General features: G+C 41.0%; 2 protein-coding genes across 3 annotated transcripts in view; one reads left to right on the forward strand and one right to left on the reverse strand.

Annotated features, from left to right (window-relative positions):
* The window catches only part of prkdc (protein kinase, DNA-activated, catalytic subunit), a 28,562-nt gene extending 16,447 nt beyond the window's left edge, over positions 1 to 12,115 (reverse strand). For both annotated transcript variants that reach the window (XM_029146709.3, XM_029146708.3), the window contains exons 1-34: positions 11,830 to 12,115; positions 11,252 to 11,328; positions 11,067 to 11,171; positions 10,541 to 10,615; positions 10,219 to 10,327; positions 10,019 to 10,131; positions 9,801 to 9,900; positions 9,554 to 9,609; positions 9,282 to 9,312; positions 9,005 to 9,162; positions 8,526 to 8,672; positions 7,550 to 7,714; positions 7,293 to 7,461; positions 6,953 to 7,002; positions 6,716 to 6,829; positions 6,204 to 6,353; positions 6,001 to 6,110; positions 5,634 to 5,793; positions 5,409 to 5,495; positions 5,205 to 5,324; positions 4,631 to 4,790; positions 4,407 to 4,513; positions 4,065 to 4,152; positions 3,805 to 3,968; positions 3,546 to 3,698; positions 2,951 to 3,058; positions 2,639 to 2,865; positions 2,249 to 2,343; positions 1,792 to 1,894; positions 1,460 to 1,593; positions 1,047 to 1,277; positions 737 to 963; positions 441 to 649; positions 200 to 332 (exon numbers count right to left, since the gene is read on the reverse strand). In XM_029146709.3, coding sequence (XP_029002542.1) covers positions 200 to 332; positions 441 to 649; positions 737 to 963; positions 1,047 to 1,277; positions 1,460 to 1,593; positions 1,792 to 1,894; positions 2,249 to 2,343; positions 2,639 to 2,865; positions 2,951 to 3,058; positions 3,546 to 3,698; positions 3,805 to 3,968; positions 4,065 to 4,152; positions 4,407 to 4,513; positions 4,631 to 4,790; positions 5,205 to 5,324; positions 5,409 to 5,495; positions 5,634 to 5,793; positions 6,001 to 6,110; positions 6,204 to 6,353; positions 6,716 to 6,829; positions 6,953 to 7,002; positions 7,293 to 7,461; positions 7,550 to 7,714; positions 8,526 to 8,672; positions 9,005 to 9,162; positions 9,282 to 9,312; positions 9,554 to 9,609; positions 9,801 to 9,900; positions 10,019 to 10,131; positions 10,219 to 10,327; positions 10,541 to 10,615; positions 11,067 to 11,171; positions 11,252 to 11,328; positions 11,830 to 11,992 — 4,398 coding nt within the window. In that variant the 5' untranslated portion in view covers positions 11,993 to 12,115. The remainder of the gene's footprint in view (positions 1 to 199; positions 333 to 440; positions 650 to 736; positions 964 to 1,046; positions 1,278 to 1,459; positions 1,594 to 1,791; positions 1,895 to 2,248; positions 2,344 to 2,638; positions 2,866 to 2,950; positions 3,059 to 3,545; positions 3,699 to 3,804; positions 3,969 to 4,064; positions 4,153 to 4,406; positions 4,514 to 4,630; positions 4,791 to 5,204; positions 5,325 to 5,408; positions 5,496 to 5,633; positions 5,794 to 6,000; positions 6,111 to 6,203; positions 6,354 to 6,715; positions 6,830 to 6,952; positions 7,003 to 7,292; positions 7,462 to 7,549; positions 7,715 to 8,525; positions 8,673 to 9,004; positions 9,163 to 9,281; positions 9,313 to 9,553; positions 9,610 to 9,800; positions 9,901 to 10,018; positions 10,132 to 10,218; positions 10,328 to 10,540; positions 10,616 to 11,066; positions 11,172 to 11,251; positions 11,329 to 11,829) is intronic.
* A 1,509-nt stretch (positions 12,116 to 13,624) lies between these two features.
* arhgap29a (Rho GTPase activating protein 29a) overlaps positions 13,625 to 24,007 on the forward strand; it is a 29,511-nt gene continuing 19,128 nt past the window's right edge. Inside the window, exons 1-2 of the mRNA XM_029148112.3 lie at positions 13,625 to 13,784; positions 14,666 to 15,014. Of these exons, the coding sequence (XP_029003945.1) occupies positions 14,759 to 15,014 (256 nt within the window). The 5' untranslated portion in view covers positions 13,625 to 13,784; positions 14,666 to 14,758. The remainder of the gene's footprint in view (positions 13,785 to 14,665; positions 15,015 to 24,007) is intronic.

Raw genomic sequence — 24,007 nt, forward strand, 5'->3', positions numbered from 1 at the left:
CTAACCTCAACTTGCACAATATATGATATCAACATATTTCACCATGTCTGCAGTTATCTTGCCAGGTACAGGTACAGTGGGGAAGTGTGAGCTATTACAAACAGCTGCCGAAAAACCAAACTCTGTCCTTGGACAGTTTACCCAAGAAAAGGAAAAATGTTCCATTCCATTTGAATGTGCCCATGGCCACATACAGTACCTGGCTTTGGAGAATGGTGTTGAGGAAGCCAGCTTTGTGGATCTGCTTACAGGAAGACAGGACCATGTCCATCTGGTCATGGTGCCTCAGAGTGCTAGAATTGTAAAGGTCTACAGCACACAATTTCTCCACACTGTGGAGATTCAGAAACAAGGAAAGGAACAGTTGGCTTTATTACCAGCATGGCTAATATCCTTTATGGTGTTGGTTTCAATGAATTCAAAACAGATGTTTAACACACCTTGTGCGTGAAATCTTTGTTCGCAGGCTGCCCTCTAGAAGAGTGAAGTACGGCGAGTTCTGCAGGGCCTCCAGTAGAGGAACACACACTTGTGGCAGATTGTTCATTACCTCCACATCTGCCATGTTGAAACCTACAGTGGAAGGCTCACAAACAACGGATGCAGTCAACTCAAAAAACACGCTGCAAAAAAGGCCGTGTTCCAGAAGCTGTGGAAACATGAAAATAAGACAAATGTCAGATGTCAGTCCCAAAAAGAGAATCACTACTTTTCTCCCAGCTAAACCCAGCAATACCTTCAACATCTTTGGATCTCCTTTGACCAGAACCATCGTGGCAAACTCCAGCAGACGAACAATGATAGTGCACTTGCTGTAGTTGTACTGGTCCACCTCTCTTGGGCTAAAGTGAGAGGTCCTCTCTCCATGACTGAAACAGCTCTCTGCTGCTGCCAGGCTGTGAGATGCCAGTTCAGTCAGAAAAAAATTGACAGCTTTCAGAAAAGTCGACTTCTCTTTGGAACCTTTTAAAATAAATAAATAAATAAGTTCAGCGCTGATACCAAACCCCATTAATAGTAATGACAGAACAACATAAGTGGCTTACTGAGCATGTGTTGAGGCCTGATTATGTGTAATCTGATGAAGGTGTTGTAGCAGTCCAGGGCTGCCAGCAGCAGGTCCATCCACTGCAAGGTGGCTTTAACACCAAAAGGACCTGAGAGGTCCCTAAGGGTGGGCTGTGAAAGGAGACCTCCACCCTCAAACCGCAAGACCAGGAAGTCTTCTCCATTGACTTTAAGCATGGCATCCAGCCACTGACACGGAGAATTGTGTTCTAAGAATGAACACACACAAAATATGAGAAAATATTCACACACACACACACACACACACACACACACACACACACACACACACACACACACACACACACACACACACACACACACACACACACACACACACACACACACTTTCTTTTTAAATTTCATATTCTCTAACCAGGTTAATACTCACCCGGCAGAAGAGGAATAAACTCATAGAAAAGGGCCAAACATTTATGGCGACACTCAGTCTGAGGTCGGCCACATTGTTCTAGAAGCCATAAAACCATGTCAGAGAGGCGCAGCTTTGCATCAGGTGGAAACCCCCTTAAAGAACAAGAAAAGAACTATAAATTTCATAACTTATAAACACGATCACATCCAATTACATAGTTACACCAATTATGAAGTCAAATACTACAAAATGTAAATTTAAATATACACAGTTTAGCATGCTGAATGTAATTTTAAAAGCTACATTTAACAAATATCAGCTCTATCTTTAGTTTAACATCAAGTACCTACCTGGGAACACGTCTCTTAGGACTGTACTGGTTGAGGGCAGGGGCTTTTTTGTTGACAATTCTTGTCAGATGTTCGATGGCACTGTTGCACTGCTGCAATGTCCCTGATGACCAAAAGGTGGCAAAACAGTTTTACTTTTAGTTTTAATTTCCTTTGATGTGCACGGAGATCTTTCTACGCTCAGGTTACAACAGAAAAGTAATAAATGCCTTTTGAAATAAGTATAAGATTCAACTGGCATGAAAATGTGCTGTTCCTGCAACATAAATAAAAACATAATAATGCAAGTCAGGAAGAGTTTTTATCACAGTAGATGTAGTGTAACTTCTAAGAAATAGTTACTTTCGTAGTGTCACATCATCACAGTCAGGCACCATACCGTCACATAGAGCCATTTATTTATTTGCACAAAAAATGATGTGCCTTGTTTATGAAACTGTAATTGACCCACACTTACCCATAGATCGCTCATCTGAATGTGCCAGAGCCAGGCTTTCCACAAATACAACAAGAACCTCAAAGACAAACTGGTCCACTAAGGAATTTTCCTCCCTTCAGAAAAAAGACATAAGCACAGAGTAAACACACCCAGTTTATAAGTGTAAACCCACAAACAGGCCTTGGCAGTTGTAAGGATCAGCCTATCACTGGACAGCAACCTGAACCTGGTTAATGCAGCAGAGCAATAACCCAAAACATTAAGGTAAATCAGTTCAGGGATCTGGGCTCTGACTGGGTCACTCCAAGGAATACTTGTGCCAATATGCAGTGGAATGACATCAAGAGAGCTCTACACAGTGGATATAGAAAGAATGTTGCTGAAACGAAGCAATTTCAATCATCATACCTAAATTGTCTGTAGATACTATTGAACGCTAAGGCAGCGCCGAGTCTTTTGAACCCGTTGGGGTGGAGTGCCAGGCTGTAGATCCGCTTAAACAAGGACTTCATGTTGGTCGGGCTCTTCTCCTGCTGCTTGGGTGTCGTTTGTTTAATTGACCATTTGACAAACTCTTCAATGCAGCGGCCACTGAAGTCCCGCAGAGTGCTGTCCATGGGGTCGACCACTCCATCCTGAGCAGAAACGAATAAGGTATAAAAAGAGCCATACTTTAAACGGCATAACCAACTAAGGCTGATAGAGAATATCACCACATACCAGTATTGCTTCTAGGACAGCTACTGTGTCCTGGCTCTCAAACTTCTTGTTGTTGGTGAACCAGTGGATCAGCTGCATAACCAGTGGTTCAAATAGCTGTCTGGTTATCTGCCAAAGAAAGTCACATTCAGGAATCTGCAGATATTGTTACAAACCTCTCCCTCAAGAACGATGACAACTTTTTACTGTAAAGGAAATAACCCGGCAACGATGACAAAACTAAATAATAAGCACTGATGACAAAACTGAATAATAAGCACTAGTCATTACTTCGTGTCAGCTCAGGGGGACTGGTGACTTGTCCAGGGTGACAGCTGGGACTTCCTGTCACAGGTTTGGAGATTATTGGGAAAGTGGCATATTTCAGAGAGTGCCTTCTCTGTTACAGCACTGTGTTTAACTTAAAGTTGCATTAACTGGTGTCTGAGGGTTTCCTGAACCAAAACAATTTGTGACTTTAGCCCCCGCATCCGGCTCTACAGCTACACCTTTGTTCAGATTGTGAGTCATAGTAACCTTCTCCATGCATCCCTCCAGCCTGAGAGAGTTTAAGTAGGGTCCAGCTCTATTAACGATCTAGATGTTGTGTACGTACCTGGTCCACGTCACAGGCCAGCCGCAACAGTACCGGAAAAAGCCTCTTGTGCAGCTTGTAGATAGGTGGCAAAGTATTCTTCCCTTCAACCATCTGAGCACTTTTCCCAATCATGTAGACCACTATGCTATGAAGCAGCTCACAAGCAGCTACCTGGTGAGACAAATTGATTGTAATACAGATTTCTTCCTTTTGTCCAAACTGTGATGGTGTGTTAGCAACAAAAAACAGCAGACCTTCCAGTTGTTGGACAACTTACTTTGGTTTGTCTGTCGCTTGTAGTCAAAGCTAGTTCACTAATGCGAGGCAGGAAGGGGTCCAGGTAAATGACTGGCTTCATGTCAGAGAATGGCACTGCGAAGCTCAGCTTTTTCTCAGTATCCCAGGCAACAAACTTCTTCAACATTTCCTCTGATGATACAGCTAAAATACCAAAGGCAGCGGGGTTTACAGAAACATTTGGAACACATCTCTGACAATAGGCATTGTAAATGAGGAGAGTTTTTGGTGAGTCCTTACCAGTAACAAGATTCCTGTTAAGTTTTCCACCCAAGTGACCCAGCAGCTTTACCACTCGCAGTCTCACAGCGACAAGCGGAGCTTCTTCCTGCATTCAGATTAAGGAAATCGGTGAGCTAAACCAGAGGATCTCTGACCAAACTGCCTGCAGTTAGATATATATTCATAGATTAGTACTAGATCACGAGTACTTTACTTAGAGGAATTATAAGTATTATTAATCTTAATCTTAATCAAACTGATCTTTTGCAACAAATCTTCACTTGTGGTCTGATAAATTCCAGTGCTCAGCAACAGCATTCACAAATCAAACGTGTTTATTTCCTCTTTCCCATCCATTACCATGGAAAGCTGCTTGGACTGCTTCAGAAGCCTTGTCATCACGCGGTTATATCCTTCACTTTTTGAAGACAAGGACGACATCACCTCCCAGCTGCTCTCATCTTTGTCTAAGGTCAGCAACAAATAGATTAAACTTGTCAGTCTGACTGATGTCATCATGTTTTAAGATGATAGTAGTTTAACTTAATTACAAGAGCTAGACCTCCAGCACTGCATAGACTTACTGTTGGTGGACGTATTTTTCAGGTATCCATCCAGGAGCGGAAGAATGTTGGTGTAGCAGGGCTGCATGATCTCCACAGAAATGTGGGAGGACCAGTCCTCAAGAGCATCTAGAGCAGCATTGGCTAAAGGGACATGGCTCAAACCCAGTTTTAGAGCCACCTAGATGCCCACACACACATAAACATCCTGTAACAGCTTGACCACAACACCAAAAATCACTGTGTTCATTTAAAATGATTTCAAGCTTCGGTCAACTATTAATAATTTATTTTTGTAATAGCTGTACCTACTTTTGTTTGGCCTATTATCTGGTGATTTTAGTTACTGTAGCTAGTTCTTACTTGTCAGTGCTCAGTACTTTATCTTTTGTACTATTTAACTAAATTATAGTGGACTAAATTTGTATACATAATTTAACCTGCAGTTCCTTCTTTTTTTAACTTACTTGACAACAGCAAATGTGACCCCTGACAAAGTATCACTGGTGAATATTATTACACTAAATCACAATCACCAGAAATATGTACTAATTATAATAACAAATCAATGATTGAATACATGACAAAATCTCACCTCAAGTGCAAGACTGTACGCTCTGATGTCCTGAGCTACGATGCTGTGGTGCAGCGAAAGAATGAATGTCAAGCAAGATGCCAGGAGCTCATCTTTGTACTGCTTCATTCTCATACACACCTAGAAACAAGGCACTTACATGTCACTACATGACGCTAATCCGCAAGTGTTTTATTATAACATTACAATGATATACGATTGTACCTCTTTTCCAAACTTTGAGAGAAGTGCAAAACAGGCACTTTTCACTGTGTCTGTCTGGGGGGACGTGGAACTTTTAGGGTCGACTCTCTGTTCAAAAGGAGATTTGTATGTGTGGATATTTATGCATATAGTAAATTCAATATGATAAATGCAATGTGTGATATTAATGCTCGTCTTTTCTGTCAATAAATTGGGATAGCAAAGAATCACAAGATGTAATATTACCTGGTAGTACTTGATTTTCTTGGCAATTGTCATGATGACAGATAGCAGCTTGTAAAAGCCGCTGACAAGTGGATTTTGTATAGAGCAGAGAATAAGTTCATGGCTCAGGGGATACATCCAGGACTGAAAATACTCCACATGTTTGGTCAGCAGCAATTCACTGCAGAGAACAGGGAAAACAATGAATGTCAAAATGTACCAAAAATAGTGCAGTTTGTTTAGATTGAGGGCGGTGAGCAATTTCTTTTTTTGTTTTCCTTGTCATAGGTGTGTAGCAAAAAAGGTAAACACCCATGTAAAGTATCCTAGAAAAGTCAGTTTTTTCTCATCCTTGGAAGGATTGTTGTGCATAGTGTGTGTCTGTCACCTGCAGAAGTCAACAAGATTGATGAAGGCCATGAAGTCTTTGACTTTATTAGGCAACAGGTGAGCTGTGGGGTCAGAAGAGGGCAGGACATGGGCTGCATCCGCTGAATCCTGAAACAGAAAAAGGCCTTCCTGTTTTTAGGACATGCTTTTCAGAATGTGTGGAACAACGAACTGCGGGATATCAAACCTGAGGGACCTCACCTCCTCGTCTGTTGACACTTTCTGCACTGACAAGTCCAATTTTTCCACAATTCGGAGAAGCGATTTCACCAACTCATCATACAGTAGGCGGCTCAGAGAGACAAGAGCAGTGTTCTGACTTTCAAAAGCTCCATCCAGAAACCCAGAATCCTACAGATGAAAGAGACACAATATAGACACAATACAACATTTATCTTTATCTTTCATCTTTCAAATGGATACTTTTAAAAACATTTCTCTTGAAGCAAATCTCAGTTGCCTTTACATTTTCATCTAGAACTTTTAGATAATTGGAATTATGTACAGCAGAGGTGCTCATCTCTGATTACAGCGCAGTATCAGACACAAGCAAAGTAGTAATAAAATAAATTAAAAACGAATGCATGAAAATGCATAAACAGTTTTCAAAATAAAAGTAACATGCATAATCCCACAACCTTTGTTTTTGTTTGGACCATGGTGACTAGATCTGATCTGGAGTAGGCAAAATCTACCAAATTACACATCGGTACCTTCAACTGATCACAGTCTAAAAGTCCTTTAAATAAACCAAGGTAGTTATGACTAGCTGGAATCTTCCATTTTCCAGTTCGGACTTCAGAAGAATTGTCTCCACTGTCTTTGTCCTGTGAAAAGACGGATATACATTTTTCAAATTAAACACTGTTTGACATTGATTTACAAATTTTTATTTTGTAAACTAAACTCAATAATTTTACTAAAACAACATATGAAATTAAGCATCTGACCTCAGAACTCATGACAGGTTTTGAGCAGACTCTAATTAGGCCCTGGTGCACTGAAAAAGAAACAGAAGAAGGTTTCAGCAGATCTTATGTTCCATTTCCTTTCAAGCAACAGTAACAGCCAGTATTTTGGGAGAAGCTTTTCACTATTACAATCTCACTGGGCTTCAACTACAAAAGAGGAAAATTAGATATCCAGTTTGAACATCATGTACTGGGGTTTGTACATCGACAGGGAAGAAAAGGTTTTAGGTAAATATAACCTAAAGGTTGGTTACCAATTGCTAGATTGTTACAGTTAAACTCTTATTTATCCAACAGCATTAATGTGTCCATGACTTACCCACAGAGCTGATGAAACTCCACAGTACAGGGCCTTTCGAAGCTATCGCCACCAGCACTTTGAGTATGGACCTGGAACAAGCAGTTTGCATTCTCTCACTGTACTGAGGAAAGCTGTCAATCTGCACTACGATGAGTCGCTCCAGCAGTGGTGTGTACACCTCTGGAATCTGAGGCCACAGACACAAAGCAGAGGGTCATCATTATATTTTCACAGTGGCACATATAACAAACACATTGACAGACTGGAACAGTTACCTTGTCCAGGTGAATTATAACACTGGCTATTGAGTCCAGAAAGCTGGGCAGCTGATAGAAGCTATCATCCTCCCCATCAGACTCTGTCAAATACATCTGCTTACAGCGCTGAATAAGCTCTGTGTACATCAAGTCCACGTCCTGGGGGCAGACCTTCTTGCATGGCTACACAGGAAAAAGATTTCAGTTCTCAAAAACAGTCAAAATACACTTATGCATTTTGGATAGGAAACTAGCTTGTCAAAAAACCTTGTCAAAAATCCAAAGTTGAGATCTAAAACGAAGGCGTTTTAATCCCTTTGTGAGTAAAATTCTGCTACATTGTCTCAGCTTCTTTATATTCCATGGAGCTCAACAAATTCAAGAAGTACTTAATGTGTCATGGAAATGTTCACTGAATGTGACCAAGTTACAGCTGTTGTAGAGCAGTGGTTCTTGAGAGCTGGGTCAGAGAATCCCTGCTGTAGAGAATGCTGTTTAGGGCCACCTTCTTCTAATAATGTTGGAATAGCCTGCTCAGACCAGATGTCTTAAGAACATGGCTAAGAAAAGCATTTATATCAAAGGTTCCTCCTTGATGGTGTCCAATCTATTCCACAGCTAAGAGAGGGGTTGTTATTATTATAATATAATGCCTGTGTCCAGTCCTTGGTCCTAACATCCTGCCTGTGCTCTGTTGTTGCTGTGCTTTTCTCTCTCCCTATCCCCTCATCCCAACTGGTCAAGGCAGATGGCTGCCCAGATCCTGCCTGGTTCTGCTGGAGGGAGTTTTTTCTCTCCACTATTACTGTCAAATAATTATTTAAATCTTGCTGTATGTGAGATCTGTTGGGTTTAGTTGTTTAAGGTAAGGCTGTATAATTAAAATTAAATTGAATTGAACATCCCTGCCTCTCTCAGTTATCCTGTAGGTGGGAAAGGCTGAAGCTAATTGAGGTAATGGGCTACAACTGGAACAGTCAACAAGCTTACTTACAGCTGCAAAGAATCCATATCCTCGTATTGCAATGGACAGTTCTTTGTGCGTTGAGTCCATGGTCTTAATGATCCCACAGAACTTCTGCATGAAGAACTTCAGCTTGTGTTTGTGCTCCTCAATATTCTCTGCTACCAGCAATGCAACCTACAAATGGACAGAAAAAAAACATTGTAAAGTAAAGAGTCTCATTTATCGCAGTTCTGAGCATTTTTAAACTTTATATACGGAAACTGTAAATATCAAAAATGATCAATTTAAGAAACAAATCTTTTTTTTTTTACACAAGAAGTTTAATCTTAATCACATTCAAGAATATGGAAATGAAAAACCAAGAGTGACACACTAGGCACAAAAAGACGGCAGGCATCCAAAGACAGCTCTTACAGCTACACAAAAGTGGTAAAGAAACAAATGTATAAAACAAACCAAAAAGCCCAACCCAAAACAAAAAAACTGCTGTGCGTGCATGTTTTTACCTGTTTGAGGAAGGACTCAAGTGCATAGTAACTTGTCTTCTTCATCTCACCATTGATGTGTCCACAGAGCTTAGACATGACCTCAAACAAGCTTCTGTAGTGCTCCATCAGACAGCTACTGAACTGGGTCGCGTGTCTGGCAAACAATCTAAGGCCAGCTGATAAAATTTAAAAAGGAATAAATCAACATTTAACTTTTATTTTGCAATTATATTACACAACAAAAGCAAGTGTTAAAAAATTACTTTTTTACAAAATTTGTTTTTATTTAGCTTACCAAATGTAACTGCATAGCGACTCATTTCCATCTACAAGATTAGAATAACAACAATTAAATTACAGGAAAAGTGTTACATAATATGACAAAGTAAAGAGATTGAAACTGTGCATCATACAGTACAATGAAGCGCAAAACAGACATTATAATTACATTCATAATTTGCTGCCATTAACACATTTACAATGCCTGACTATCCACATCACACATAAAGCCTGGTTCTCCAACTGTAAACAACACAACAGAGCTGAGATGCATGTAACAGGACTTACCTGAGGACTGATTGACTTTAGGGCATACTGAAAAATCTCCTTGGATGTTGCCGGGTCTGTAAATCAGAGACACACATCTGAATAAACCTTGTTTGTTGATCTTATAGGAACATATGAAAACAGATGCAACTGTGAATATGAAGGGTACACACTCAAGAATGAACACACACAAAATATGAGAAAATATTCACACACACACACACACACACACACACACACACACACACACACACACACACACACACACCTTCTTCCATAGATTTACTAAAGTTGACCATTAGGGCAGTGATTCCTCTCAAACACCCAGCAACAACCAAAAGTTTCGGTTCCTTGGTTGAAGACGTCATCTGAAAAAAGAAGCCCAACTAACTAAAGTATATTTGCTGTGGAATCCAACGACTGTACGACTGTTACAAAATCTGACATTGACAGGTGTGTCAGTGCTGTATGGTCTGAAAAGCAAACCTGTTCCTTTAGCTCCCCCATATAGGCTTTGTAGAGTTTGTCAGAGTTGTTGACCATCTCACTAGGGTGAACCTCTGCAAGAACTCCCAGCAACTCATAGATTTTGCCGAGTACTGTTACCAAACATGAACATGTTTTTATTATTTGATATTTTTATTATTGATGTTAAACTGAGAACAAAGAACCAAATAAAACCTCACCTGAATCTGGCAGCTTGCTCTTCTGGCAAAGCTCACTGTAATATCTGTTGAATATTTCAGAGATTCTGAGGTTTGCAGCAATACTCGAAGCCTTTGTTGTTTGGAGAACCTACCGAGGAGGATTTACAAATAATGAGGTATAAATATGTATTTCTAAAGTAACCCACAGAGTAAAAATCCTTTTTTATTCTTATTTTAAAATTTTGAAGGTTATAATTGTCAAACATCAACAGTCGAGATATCATGAGAATAAGTACAAGGCTGTGTACACTAGTACGGCCTTCACATACTGTATGTTAGGAAAAACACACAAGAAACGTACCTTGATGAGAAGGTCCAGGACTGGGCTTCTGCATTTAGCTACCTTTTCCTTTGTGTACACAGCCATGCATGTGTCCTGCACACAAGGAATAAAAAAAGACAAGTCAATATGGGAAATTTACTGAACATATGCAATTTATTTGATATATGTTGTGCTACTGCCTGCATCAGAAAAGAGTTAATAAAAAAATGAAATAGGAGAATATTTGGATGGATAAAAGGAATTAATAAAACTAGTCAACATTCTCCATAATAACAGCTTAGAGAAAAATCAGATTTCCAGATTCACTGAAATCAGGGTCTAAAACACCTGCAGGATAAAATCTCCTTGGCATCGTTTTACCTAAATACAGACTTAAAACACATCCACTCATCCACTTTACAGGTATTAACACAAAATGATGTTTTTGACAGGTGTAAAAATTTGACTCTCCTAAAGCACAGTAAACAACCAGTGGCCAACTAGTGATTCAATGACTAGAAGTCACTCATATTTACATACTGTAGCAGAGACAAAAACAACCTACTCTTATATCAAGTGCGTAGGTCTTATCCCATCCCTTGATCCGTGGTGACATCTTGTCCAAAAATGGCTCCAAAAAAGACAAGACCTTGACTCGCGTGTCCAGATGCTGGAAAACATGGAGGACAGGGGTTTATGTCAAGGTAAGAACTGCTCATGTACTGCATCACTTAAAGTTTCTTCCAATACCTCCTCTGAGGACAGGGACTTCCTAAGGAAGCTGAGCAGGCCATAGTCTTTCGAGAACAATAAGGATGCGTGTAAAGCTGGAAAACAGGCAAAAAGAGAAAATGTCAATTTTTGTTTTTGTATTACTTAGCATTAATTAATTAATTTATTCATTTTTTCAGCTTTATACTGTTCAAAATCATGAAAGGCTGGGATCAATCCGAACTGCCATCATTTTAAAAATCTAAACTAGGACACAGAAAGTTGTAAGTGCATACGTTCATATTCTGACTTAACATTTACTGCACACAGTTTTCTGATTAATTTATTAAGCGGCCTGTCTATTATAAAATAATCACGTGTTCATTACAGCGTTGCCGCCCCCAGCAAAGTTTTGGCGGAAGGTGGCGGAAGTAAACACAAAGCCAAAAAAGCAAAATAAACCTTATTAGAGTTAAAGTACGCCGTTTTTACAAAGCCCTGTGCTGCCACAGCACGCGACGCGTCTAATGCTGCTCAACAGCGTTCGCACACAGTGTTGTTTGGGGGGTTTGGCGCGTATTCACTCAACGACGTCACGGCGTTGTTTGCCGTCTCACCGAGCTCACTGTCGGACTGCGTTAGCATGCACTCCTGCCCCAGGTCACGCACTAGATCCTGGCATTGCAGGGCTGCGGCTCGTGCGTCTTCGTCTGAAAGTGACTCGTGGAGTTTCAGGAGGAGCCCGTGAATCCCTCCACCAGCGCCGCCGAGAGACGCCATGGCTGCAGCACGGCGCTAAACTTGCATTAGCGCCACTTCTACTACAGGAGCGGAGAACCGAACCACTGAACCGGTTAAAAAGCCACTGCGGTCATTCAATGTGTAACATCCTCCACAACAGGAAGAATTCGGACAGCGTCAGGAAACACGTGCGGTGCGCTTCAAAATAAAAGCCTCTTTCTTTTTCTGATAACCGTGGTGCATTGCCGCCATCTCCTGATTTGCAAGAATAAGTTCCCTTTTTTGTCTTTATATATCAAAGTTAAGTGCGGTGTCCCAATGTTTGTGTTTTAGTATGAAATCCCTTTTTGCTTTTCTGACAGCATGGAATAAATTGTCATAATTATTTATAATATGATTATTATGACTTAATATAAGTCATAAATATGACATATTTATCTCTTAACGCAGTTCTTGATTGTAAATTGGTTTTAGTCATTTTTACCACACACAAGTCATGTATTATATTAACTGTTGTAACATAAGTAACACAATCACCCAGAGAGAAGTTGGCAATAAATTTGGAAAGATCTAGAGATCCCTTTTTTTGAAGTGCTGCATGGAAGTAACAACAGAGTTTTCTTGTCTTGTCATTTATATGGCATATTTTCACTTGATTGCTTAAATACACTGGATCAAAGATAGCAATAATATAGTTAAACATTCTTTTCTCTGGACTCTCCCAGGACGAGAGTCCAGGATTTTCCATTTTCCATATTAGGACATGGCCTAATCTCTACTGGAGAGACATGTACAATGTACAGTAGAGGAATCTCATGACAGTCTGACAGATGAGAGAAAAACAGGGAAACTCAAAAGAGCCCACAATAAACCCAGCAATAAAACCACAATGTCAAAGGTAAGAAATACCAGAATAGTCATAAAAGCCCCACACTTAGTATGTCCCACAAAGTACACTAGAAGCCAGTAAATATGTGATCAGCTGCCAATATCCAGTCAAGAAACAAGCAAAAACAGAGAAGACCATATATGGTCAGAGCTGGAAGTCAGAACCATGAATCTTTATTGCATGGTGATTCTTGATGATTCATGATGTGCCCTTGGCACTTGGCACATCATGAATCACTCTTGCGTTGAACTAACAATGAAATGAACAAGTGCAATACCTCTGGATCGTTTAAAAAATAAATAAACAACTATAACTACTATACTAACTGTTGGAGTACATTCGTTTTACCAGCAGATGTCATGTATCTCCCGCAGACGTTCTTATCACTCGACCTGTGGAAATATTTGTGATCCTTTGCTTTCTTTATTCCTTAGTTTTCCCGGCCTTTAAACAGTGTGTAAGAGCATTTGATTCCAGTCACCTTGCTAAATATATTGCTGGTTTGTCATTTTTTATGCATTTATATTATGACATGAACTACTACAAAATAATAATGATTTAAATAACATGTTTACAGGATGAAATCCTCTAATGTGATACTGTTTGAATTTAATAAGACTGCTTTAAGTCACACTTAGATACATCGAGTTTCATTTTAAAGGGATAACCGGAAGTCCAACGTTGTACTACTACAGCTAACTTGCGCCTTCAGCATAATAACAACAGACACCTGTAGTCGGTGGGGGTACACACGTGCGCCAATCAAAAGTTCCAGACGGAGTCACGTGGGTAGAGGAGGCGATTCAACGCGGTGGAGCTGAGTTACACTGCGAGGATTTTGGGGACATGGTTGTGGATAGCGCTGCTCGTGTGGATTAATCTGATTTACATGGGTCCCTTTCAGGATTTTATCGGTTGAAATGTTTCCAGACGTAATTAAAGGTATGTCGTTACTTGTTGTTTTTTTGTGTTTTTAACCTTTTGTTTCGGTAGCAAAACTTTAGCAAAAATGCAGCAAACCTTACTATGATGTTACAAACATGTTAAGAGTAGTAGAAGAAGAAGCTCTGCAAACTTACATCAGTTCTTTTGTACAGTGCTTTACGTGAATTCGATTCATGTACCGCGAAGCCAGTTCTTTCCTGACCACAGACACATTCATTCGGCATTATTCATGTCCCAGTTCAGTAAATAAACTTTTGCAGACTTGGTCTTCTCCTGTATGACGAGCTAATGGCCGCCGCAACACCAGTGACAACCAGTTGCAACCTCACACATTATATGACTCTATATGTGTTTTATTAGATATTATACATGCCGGATTAACTAATGGAGCTTACTTAATTATAAACAGGTATTTTTTGTCAGTGAACAAACAATGTATCTCCGTATTATTACACTTCATTTGAATTGGTTCTTTGGCAGGTTCGCTTAGAATCAAAGTTCGTGTTTACATTAAAAGGGTCTCTCCGCACTCTAATATTATAGTCGCAGAGACTTTAGGTGGCCACAGTGAGGTCAATATTTTTTTTATTGTTTTAATGTTCAAAAATTTGTTATTAGTGCTACACGCTTTGTTAAATATTACTGGAAGACAGCTTCTGAGGAATAGTTAAGACAGGAAAAATCCACAGGTTGTAATATTTAGGAAAAAATAACTACTTGAATATTCAGTCAAAGACATAAAGTTAAAGAAGTTAAAGAGTTAAAGAAACATGATGATGCTCAGTTTTACGTGCAGAAACGCACCAGGCTATCAGTCCACAATATTGTATATTTCTCCCAGGATCATACATTTTCCTCTTTCTCTCCTCGGTGTTCAGTGTCTCTCATCCCCTGGTTGCTTCAGTATTGGGAGTGAAGACCAAGCTGAACGGTGACCGCCACCAGGCGTAGGGGCCACTGGACAGCAAGCCATGCTGGCGTCAATGCTGCGCCAGGGCAGTGGAGGAGGCGGCGGCGGCGCCAGTGGAAGCGGAAGCCGGCTCTCCAGACTGTCCAGCTCCAGCGTGCCGCTGGCAGGCCCTGCTGGAGCCACCAAGAGGGGCTCGGGGAGCTCGGGCAACCAGGACAACCCTGTCTCAGACCCCAACTACATCATGCAGCTCGTCAGTGACGTGCGCAAGTTTGCTGATGTGCTTCTACAGCTCAAAGAAGTTTTCAACTCAAATGGTAGGTTAGAAAAACTGGTAGAGCGCAGACTTTTATTGTCATCTATTTTAATTAAGAGTGCATGTCCCCAACCCATGCTCTTAGCTTTATAAGTCAATTACAGTAAATTGATACTAATAAGTCAAATACGAGGTGTCTTTTCACCTGCTAACCTATTGATGATTCGCTTCTGCAACAACGGACCATTGTTGAAAAGTGCTTGTGAATAGTGCAATCGCTGCTGAAGGGGTATATAACGGAATGTACAGTAGCTCCCAGTCAGCTCTTGTGTACACACTATTCCTCTCAATACTGAGTACACAGTCCTTTGCCTATCTTGCCTGTTTTGTCCCGCGTGTGGCCTTGGCTGTACGGTCAGTCACCGACCTTTATCTCAAAGTCTGACTGTGATAAATGAGTACACAGTCAGCTCTCTGCAGCAAAACCTTTAAATATTGAATCTGAATGTTAAAATAATAGTAATGTAACTAATTAATAAGTCATTATTAATTAGTTTATCTGGGATTAATAAATCCCAGATTTTTTTTTTTGAAGTCACATAAAGGTGCTTGGCCCAGTTGAACATATAGAGCAGAGCAGCACTTTTTAGACCCAAAAAACATTTCAGTGACCTGTCAGCATGTGTCAGAATAAAGCAATAGATACTTGTATGCTGGAGACTAATGTCTGCAGCAAATTCTGTGCTGCAATTTTGTTTTATGGTTTTGCATTTTACATTCAATTACTTTATTTATTGTACCTTCTCCCAAACTCAGTTGTGATCTTAGTCTATTAAGTAATGGTGCAAGTTAGTCTTTTATAATACACACACACACATACACACACACACACACACACACACACACACACACACACACACACACACACACACACACACACACACACACACACACACACACACACACATAAGGGTCTCCTACTGTAGCTGTTCATTCTAGTCTAGCCCGTGCTGTGTGTCATTAAAAACCGGTTTATAATCTGTTCTCTCCATTTGTAATTACACAAACTTTTCACAAGTAACATGAGATGTCTGAAGAAACGTAGGCCCACTGTGCTGCTTATGTAACTGCATCATTTACAGGTCCATCAAGCACAGATTAAATTATGCAAACGAGATAACGGCACATCTGTATTCCCAGTAGTTCTGTCTAAATATAGGAAAGATTTAGGGAAATTAATAAAGACAGTACTTAGGAATTTAACAAAGCATCATTGTAAAGTTCAGGTAAAGTTGAATGAGAATGTTTGTTAAGTCAGCGATTTAACACTGGGACACCCTTGAACCTTTGCAAACAGACAGACTTTTTTCCTATCTATCAAAAAAGCAAAATTAGTCGTGTGTAATAATATAGCCTCATTTTGTTGGATTTATCCATATGAGTTATGCTCATCATCTGCAAACAACTTCGAACTGTCATTGCTGATTTGTAGCCAAGTGGGGCTTTAGTAGAGACAGTTTGTTTGGAGGTACCGACTTGTGCTGTGATTAGACGTGATTTAGGTCTAGGTCTAATTTATGGCCATATTGTCTGTGTAATGCATCATAATGGTTCAAAAAAACCATTACTCCATCTACTCACTGAAACTGAAGGGATACACTCCCCACCCCCACCCCGTTTTCTTTCAACTATGTCGGGGCAATAGTCAGGAGTAATATTGAGCTTAGAGCCGCCTTATACTCCTCGCAACAGTGCCTGCATTCACAGTCAACAATGTGAGTCTGACACCCATTGTCCCTGGAGGCATCTCCAGACTAGCAGACTGCTGCTAACGCACAGCTTTTTCAGAAACGATACTTTCCCAAGTCAAGAATAGCTGTGGTCTGTGGGACTGCTCCCGGGGGGGGTCTTAAGCCAAAAAAGTTTATTTCTAGCAATGCATGTCAACCATAAAAGGTCATCGTTACATGCTAGCTCTGATTTGTTTATGCAGTCAGTGATGTGTGCTATCGTGCACGGGAAAGACCTCTCACAGTATCCCCACATCATTCTCTCTCTTGAAGTCATGACCTTGTCCAGAGGACATGCAACTAATTAAACTGGAGATTATTTTTCGAAGGCTGGTTCACTTTAGAGGGTGTGTTGTGTTTCAGTCTGAGATTACTGTTCATCTCATCATTTATTTTTAGCAATGTATCTATTGTGAATGGCTGAAAAGGACAGGTGTGTCGGCATTGTTTTCACAAGCAGAATATTTGTGTATATCAGCCACTTGTAAGTTTGCGTGTGCGCGGACAGTATTTTGTTGTTTTTTATTTAAGGACACACAGGACCATAAGGTATGGAATGGTACAGAAAAACATTACCCATTGTGTTTGGGCTCATACAGGAAATGCATCTCTGCTTGTTGGGTTTACGTCGGTTTCAAGCTTGAGTTGGGTTCTGTTGATGTTCTATTAATTATTCCTACAGAACAAACATACACTTTGGTGCTTTATGGTGCATTTTACAATGATGCCTGGCTTAAATGTACACTTCTCTTCTACCTACCTATTCTTTGTTCTGTGTTTTGTGTCATAAGCAGTGAGTCACAGGTGTTGTGAGTTAATCAGTGTGGGGTTTCTTCTCACAGTAAGATGTTATTCTTTGTAATGATTAACAAGTTCACACTCAGATGTTCCAAAAGTGTTATGTAATGTACAGTGATGCACTGTAATACACCTGACCACTCGGTAAGGAACAGTTTTACAATCCTTCTGAGGACAAGCAGTGCAGGACAATGGGTGGATGGAAGAAAGAGACTGTTGTACAGGAATGATTCACAGACAAGCTTATACAATCTTATTTTGTTTAACTCATAAGAAAAAATTGATTTTCATTATTTTGTCTGTGTTATAGTTGAAGTACGTATGTTGCTGAGATGCAAAAGCCGTTATTTGTTTTGAATGATTATTAGGTCTCAACAGAGGTTTTGTGGGAAAGTGATTTTTTCCAGGGTCCTTTGAGAAAGCTGAAATGCTATTTTAGTGATTTTCATTTTAAATCACTCTTTGTGCCTAAAATTAGTCCTACCGTACTTTGGGATAAACATTCCAAGCTTCCCTAACAGCTGTGACTGTGGTTGTTTCACTGAGTCTGGGATCCACAGCAAAGCATCGCAGACTTCTTCGTGCCTCCAAAAAGTTCCTTTTATGGTGCTTTTACTGCCCCCATATTTAAAGGCCTGTAAATTATGCCTAGCACAATATATCAGAGCTTCTTTTATTTGAAGTTGTCTCTTGAATCAAGAATATTTGAGTCTGGTCCATAGATAAAACTTTCTAAAGATCTTAACTTACATCCCTGATTAAAGTTCCTAACAAGATTTTTACATTGGCCTAATTGTTGAGTGTAGATTTTACAGCACAATCATTGTCTTAGCATTAGTTGACCTTCTACAGTAGGTTCCCCAACCCCCCAGGATTTAAGCCCCAAAAAAAAGAGTAATATGACATATGGCAAGAGAGCAAAAAATACAATCATATATTTGCCAGGTTCCATCAGATGTTGATTGTGTGCAGTGATGACATACACAACATAGACAACAGTAAAATGTGTTTAATTGTCAAGTTTAACAACACTTAAATATTTGTGTATATCGTCATTATTCCATCCTTTTTTATTTTACGGACACCTTTACTTTTGTTTGGACTACTTTGTTTCAAAAGGCTCTCAATGTCATACAGCTATTATGATAAGATAAGGGTTGTGTTCTTTTGACTGTAGTGGCAGCTTTTTAAACGTATAAAGGCATTTTCGCTATCTGTTATACATTTATCCAAACAAACAAGGCGATTTCTATGGAGCAATATGACTATACCAGTGTGGTGAAACTAACATTGTCAAATTTAGACTTCCATTGCGTAGACAACATATTTATCCTCTGGAAAACATTAAATTGTCCTAGACTGTGTTCCAATCTAAATGTTCAAATCTAAATGTTGATGATATCAAGATTCTAGATAAAATAATCTCGATATGAGGCAGTTTTTATTTGAAATTCTTTTAGACAAGGTCAAAATTAAACACTCATGTAGTTTTGCATTTCAAACTGTTGACTATTCTATTTTAAACTATTTTGTACATTTGCTTCAGTTAATCTTTGTGTACAATATTTGGTTGTTTATATCATGATGTAATCTGAAGAAATGTTTATGGGAATGTTTTTATAGCAAAATATAACAAGTAAACCTGTGTGAATGAATCATATATATATATATATATATATATATATATATATATATATATATATATATATATATATATATATATATATATATATATATACATCCAGTGTGGGTCCTTGGGCAAGACCCTTCAAGCTACCGCCTACCTCATATCATGAGAGACAATGAACCACATGAGATACCGGCTCAGACGTCGCCCGGTCTAACAAGGTCTGCGTCAGGTGTTGGGGAACCAGAGCACCTTGGCGAGAAGTGGGCTACTAGAACAAGAAAGAAATGGCTGAGATGCGAGAACAAGGCTCTGTTGGAATGCTACTACTCAAGTAACCCTAGTCAGAGGGGTTACATGCAAAGAATGTGCGGTGAATGGGAACGGAGAAACCCACATTCAAGGCTGACGGCGAAGCAACTAGTAGCTCAGTGTTCCAACATCCACAAACGGCAACTGCTATCACAACTTGAGATTGACGAGATACAACACAAATGCTACGGCAAGGGGGAGCCAGGACGCCAGGTCAGAGGGGAGGTTTCACCATCTCCCCAACCGGAAATTGGGTACGAAGCCCCAATAAGCACAGATACGCTGAGCGAGGCAGCGACTGACCTGAAAGATAAGATCATGGCGAGATTGAACAGGCAACCCCGAACCCCACTACAACGGCTAAGTGAAGTACCATCAGAAAGTCTCATGGAAGATGTGAATGCAGCATTGAGAGCGATCCCTACCACAACAATCACAGAAACCAATGAGCTGATATACGCTTCAGCATCAGTGATCCTAGAGGTGCTTGGCTATAAGAGCAACCATGGGAGCCATGAGAAACAATACCCACCATGGAAACGAAGGTTGGAGGCAAAAATCAAGGCAGCTCGGAGGGAAGTGAGTCAAATGACAGAGGCCCAGAGAGGTGCAATGAAAAGACCAATGCCTAAGAGGTACAGCCAGATGACCATACCTGAAGCACTCGAAACTGCCAAGCAAAGGCTACAAGCCTTGGCCAGCCGCCTAAAGAGATACACCAGAGATAACGAAGCCAGACGAATAAACCGGCTGTTCGCAACACAACCTGCGAAAGTGTACTCTCAATGGCAGGGTAATAACAACAGAACAGACCCACCAAGGCTGGAAACTGAACAGTACTGGAAGGGTATATGGGAAAGGGAGGCATCACACAACAGTGATGCACAGTGGCTGGTGGATCTGAGGGAAGACCACAGCAACCTCCCTGAACAGAATCCAGTGACTATCACAGTGGCAGACATCCAACATAGAGTCTCAGGTATGAAAAACTGGACAGCACCTGGCCCTGACATGATCCACGCCTACTGGCTAAAGAAGCTCACTGCAATCCATGAGCGCCTGGCAGCACAAATGAACCAGCTGCTAAGGGATGGGACTCACCCTGAATGGCTAACCGAAGGGCGAACGATCCTGATAATGAAGGATCCCTCAAAGGGTACAGTCCCATCCAACTACCGGCCAATAACCTGTCTCTCCACAACATGGAAGCTCATGTCAGGCATCATCGCAGCTAAGATAAGTGGGCACATGGGTCAATACATGAGCGAAGCACAGAAGGGCATTGGTAAGGATACCAGAGGAGCCAAACACCAACTCCTGGTAGACAGAACAGTCGCCCAAGACTGCAGAATGCGACACACCAACCTGTGCACAGCCTGGATCGACTACAAGAAAGCCTATGTCTCAATGCCACACACGTGGATCACTGAATGCTTGGAGCTGTACAACATCAACAGAACTCTAAGGGCCTTCATTGCAAACTCGATGAGGTTGTGGAGAACCACCCTTGAAGCCAATGGGAAGCCACTTGCCCAAGTATCCATCAAATGTGGCATATACCAAGGAGATGCACTGTCCCCACTGCTGTTCTGCATAGGTCTGAACCCCCTCAGCCAAATAATAAACAAGACTGGCTATGGATACCGACTCCGGAACGGGGCCACCATAAGTCACCTCCTCTACATGGATGACATCAAGCTGTACGCCAAGAGTGAGCGAGACATCGACTCGCTGATCCACACCACCAGGATCTACAGCTCGGACATCGGGATGTCATTCGGACTCGAGAAATGTGGGAGGATGGTGACAAAGAGAGGCAAGGTAATCCACACAGAAGGGGTCTCACTCCCAGAAGGAACAATAGCAGACATTGAGGACAATTACAAGTACCTTGGAATACCACAGGCAAACGGCAACCTTGAACAGGCAACAAGGAATGCGGCAACAGCCAAATACCTCCAACGAGTAAGGCAAGTCCTAAGAAGCCAGCTCAATGGCAAGAACAAATCCCGGGCAATAAACAGCTACGCTCTGCCAGTGATCAGATACCCTGCGGGAATAATAAGGTGGCCAAAGGAAGAGATACAGACCACAGATGTTAAGACACGAAAGCTCCTCACCATGCATGGAGGGTTCCACCCCAAATCCAGCACCCTGAGACTGTACGCTAGCCGCAAGGAAGGAGGCCGAGGACTAGTGAGCGTGAGAGCCACTATCCAGGATGAAACATCCAAGATCCATAAGTACATCAAGGATAAGGCCCTGACAGATGACGTGCAGAGTGAATGTCTCAGGCAGTGGAGAACAGAGGATGAGATGCTGGAAGAGGGACCATCATGGGAGGACAAGCCCTTGCACGGGATGTACCACCGGAACATAACTGAAGTGGCTGATCTCAACAAATCCTACCAATGGCTTAAAAGGGCTGGGCTGAAGGACAGCACAGAGGCACTCATCCTGGCTGCACAGGCGCAGGCCCTGAGCACCAGAGCCATAGAGGCCCAGATCTACCACACCAGACAAGACCCAAGGTGTAGACTGTGCAAAGAGGCCCCAGAGACGGTCCAGCACATAACTGCAGGGTGTAAGATGCTGGCAGGCAAAGCATACATGGAACGCCATAACCAAGTGGCTGGCATAGTATACAGGAACATCTGCGCGGAGTATGGACTGGAAACCCCAAGGTCAAAGTGGGAAACACCTCCCAAGGTGGTAGAGAACGAGCGAGCCAAGATCCTGTGGGACTTCCAGATCCAGACTGACAGAATGGTAATGGCGAACCAACCAGACATTGTGGTGGTGGACAAAGAGCAGAGGAAAGCCGTAGTGGTGGATGTGGCAATACCAAGCGATGGCAACATCAGGAAAAAGGAACATGAGAAACTAGAGAAATACCAAGGGCTCAGAGAAGAACTGGAGAAGGCTTGGAAGGTGAAGGCCACAGTGGTGCCTGTGGTGATCGGAGCACTAGGGGCTGTGACCCCCAAACTGGAGGAGTGGCTACGACATATATATATATATATATATATATATATATATATATATATATATATATATATATATATATATATATATATATATATATATATATATATATATATATATATATATATATATATAATATCACACATGAATTGAATCAGTAGCTAAATACTGCTGACACTAATGCAGCTGTTGTTAAGCTTGGTGTTGGCTAAGCAGGTGATATTTGGTAGTGAATAGTGATCCTTAAAAGGAAATGATCACAGTTCTCTCACCTCATAATATGACAACAGGCTTTGTCACAAATTCAATGGTGATGGGGGCCAATATAATAAAATGTTCAGTAAGTCTCTACTTTCACCACCATTTAAGGGCTGTGTCTGCTTGAGCTGTTAATTGTAACCATGGTACACAAGCGACTGCCATGCACTCTGACTCTGCCTTTGTTTGTCTTTGTTTGAGTGTTGTCTTAAATTATCTCTATAGTTCAAATGGTGTGAATGATATAATACACTTTGTCAATTTCTTGAGTTTGTTTTATAAAGACACTTGGAAAGAGCGTAATTATGTGTGAAGGTCACACACAGCTCATTCCCTGAGCATTAGGTTGCTGTTAAAGTAAACTGTGTCTTGTTCTTGATGCCTCCTTATCACAGCTTCCCTCAGATGCTATTTCTGTCCCTGACAGGCCTGTGTTTGCATTTGTTAGACAGATTTCCCAACTCCCTGGTCTTCTAATGTCTTTGCTCACATTGTACCACCTGGGGAGCCACTGTAGTCTCTTCAGGACCACCGGTGGCTGCATCAGCGCTCAAATTACCCCACTGTAGGATAAATAAAGTTCATCTTGAGAGTTTTGCATTTTGCAATAGTAGCTCGTACTTATAGGTAAAGAGAAGAAAGAATGCATCAAGCGGGGCAGCATCAAAAGAAAGGACTCCTTATGACTGGATAATGGCAGGCTCTGACATCAGCACAGAGTTGGAGAGCTTAACATCTGTGATGGAGCTGCACGCTAAACAGAATTCCGTCGATCATGGACAATCCTCTGCATCCGCTGCACAACATTATCACCAGACAGAGGAGCATCTTCAGTAACAGACTGTGGTCACTGCCCTGCTCCACAGACAGATTTAGAAGGTCCTTCCTCCCCGAGGCCATACGGCTCTTTAATTCCACTCAGGGGGGTTTAAGCCAGTGCTAACACTCAATACAGATTTACATTTAACACTGAGAAAAACACCTTAATGAACAATTTTTGCACACAATTGAATAATTAAAAAAAAATTGAAACAAATGAACGCAATGCACTGTCCACTCTATTGCATCCATTGTTAGTGAGCTTGTTATTATTAAATATGTATTATTATTATTATTATTATTATTATTATTATTACTTCAGCTGGAAGATGTGAATTTCCCTCTGGGATGAATAAAACATCTGTCTTTCTAGAATGCCTATGGTCTGTCGAAAGAAGTAGACATGGGCAAGTGACCACAGGAAGTAGCTTTTTAAAGAGGGGGCTGTTGAGACATATAGACCAC

Source organism: Betta splendens, chromosome 4 (genome assembly GCF_900634795.4).
Source record: "Betta splendens chromosome 4, fBetSpl5.4, whole genome shotgun sequence".
NCBI lineage: Eukaryota > Metazoa > Chordata > Actinopteri > Anabantiformes > Osphronemidae > Betta > Betta splendens.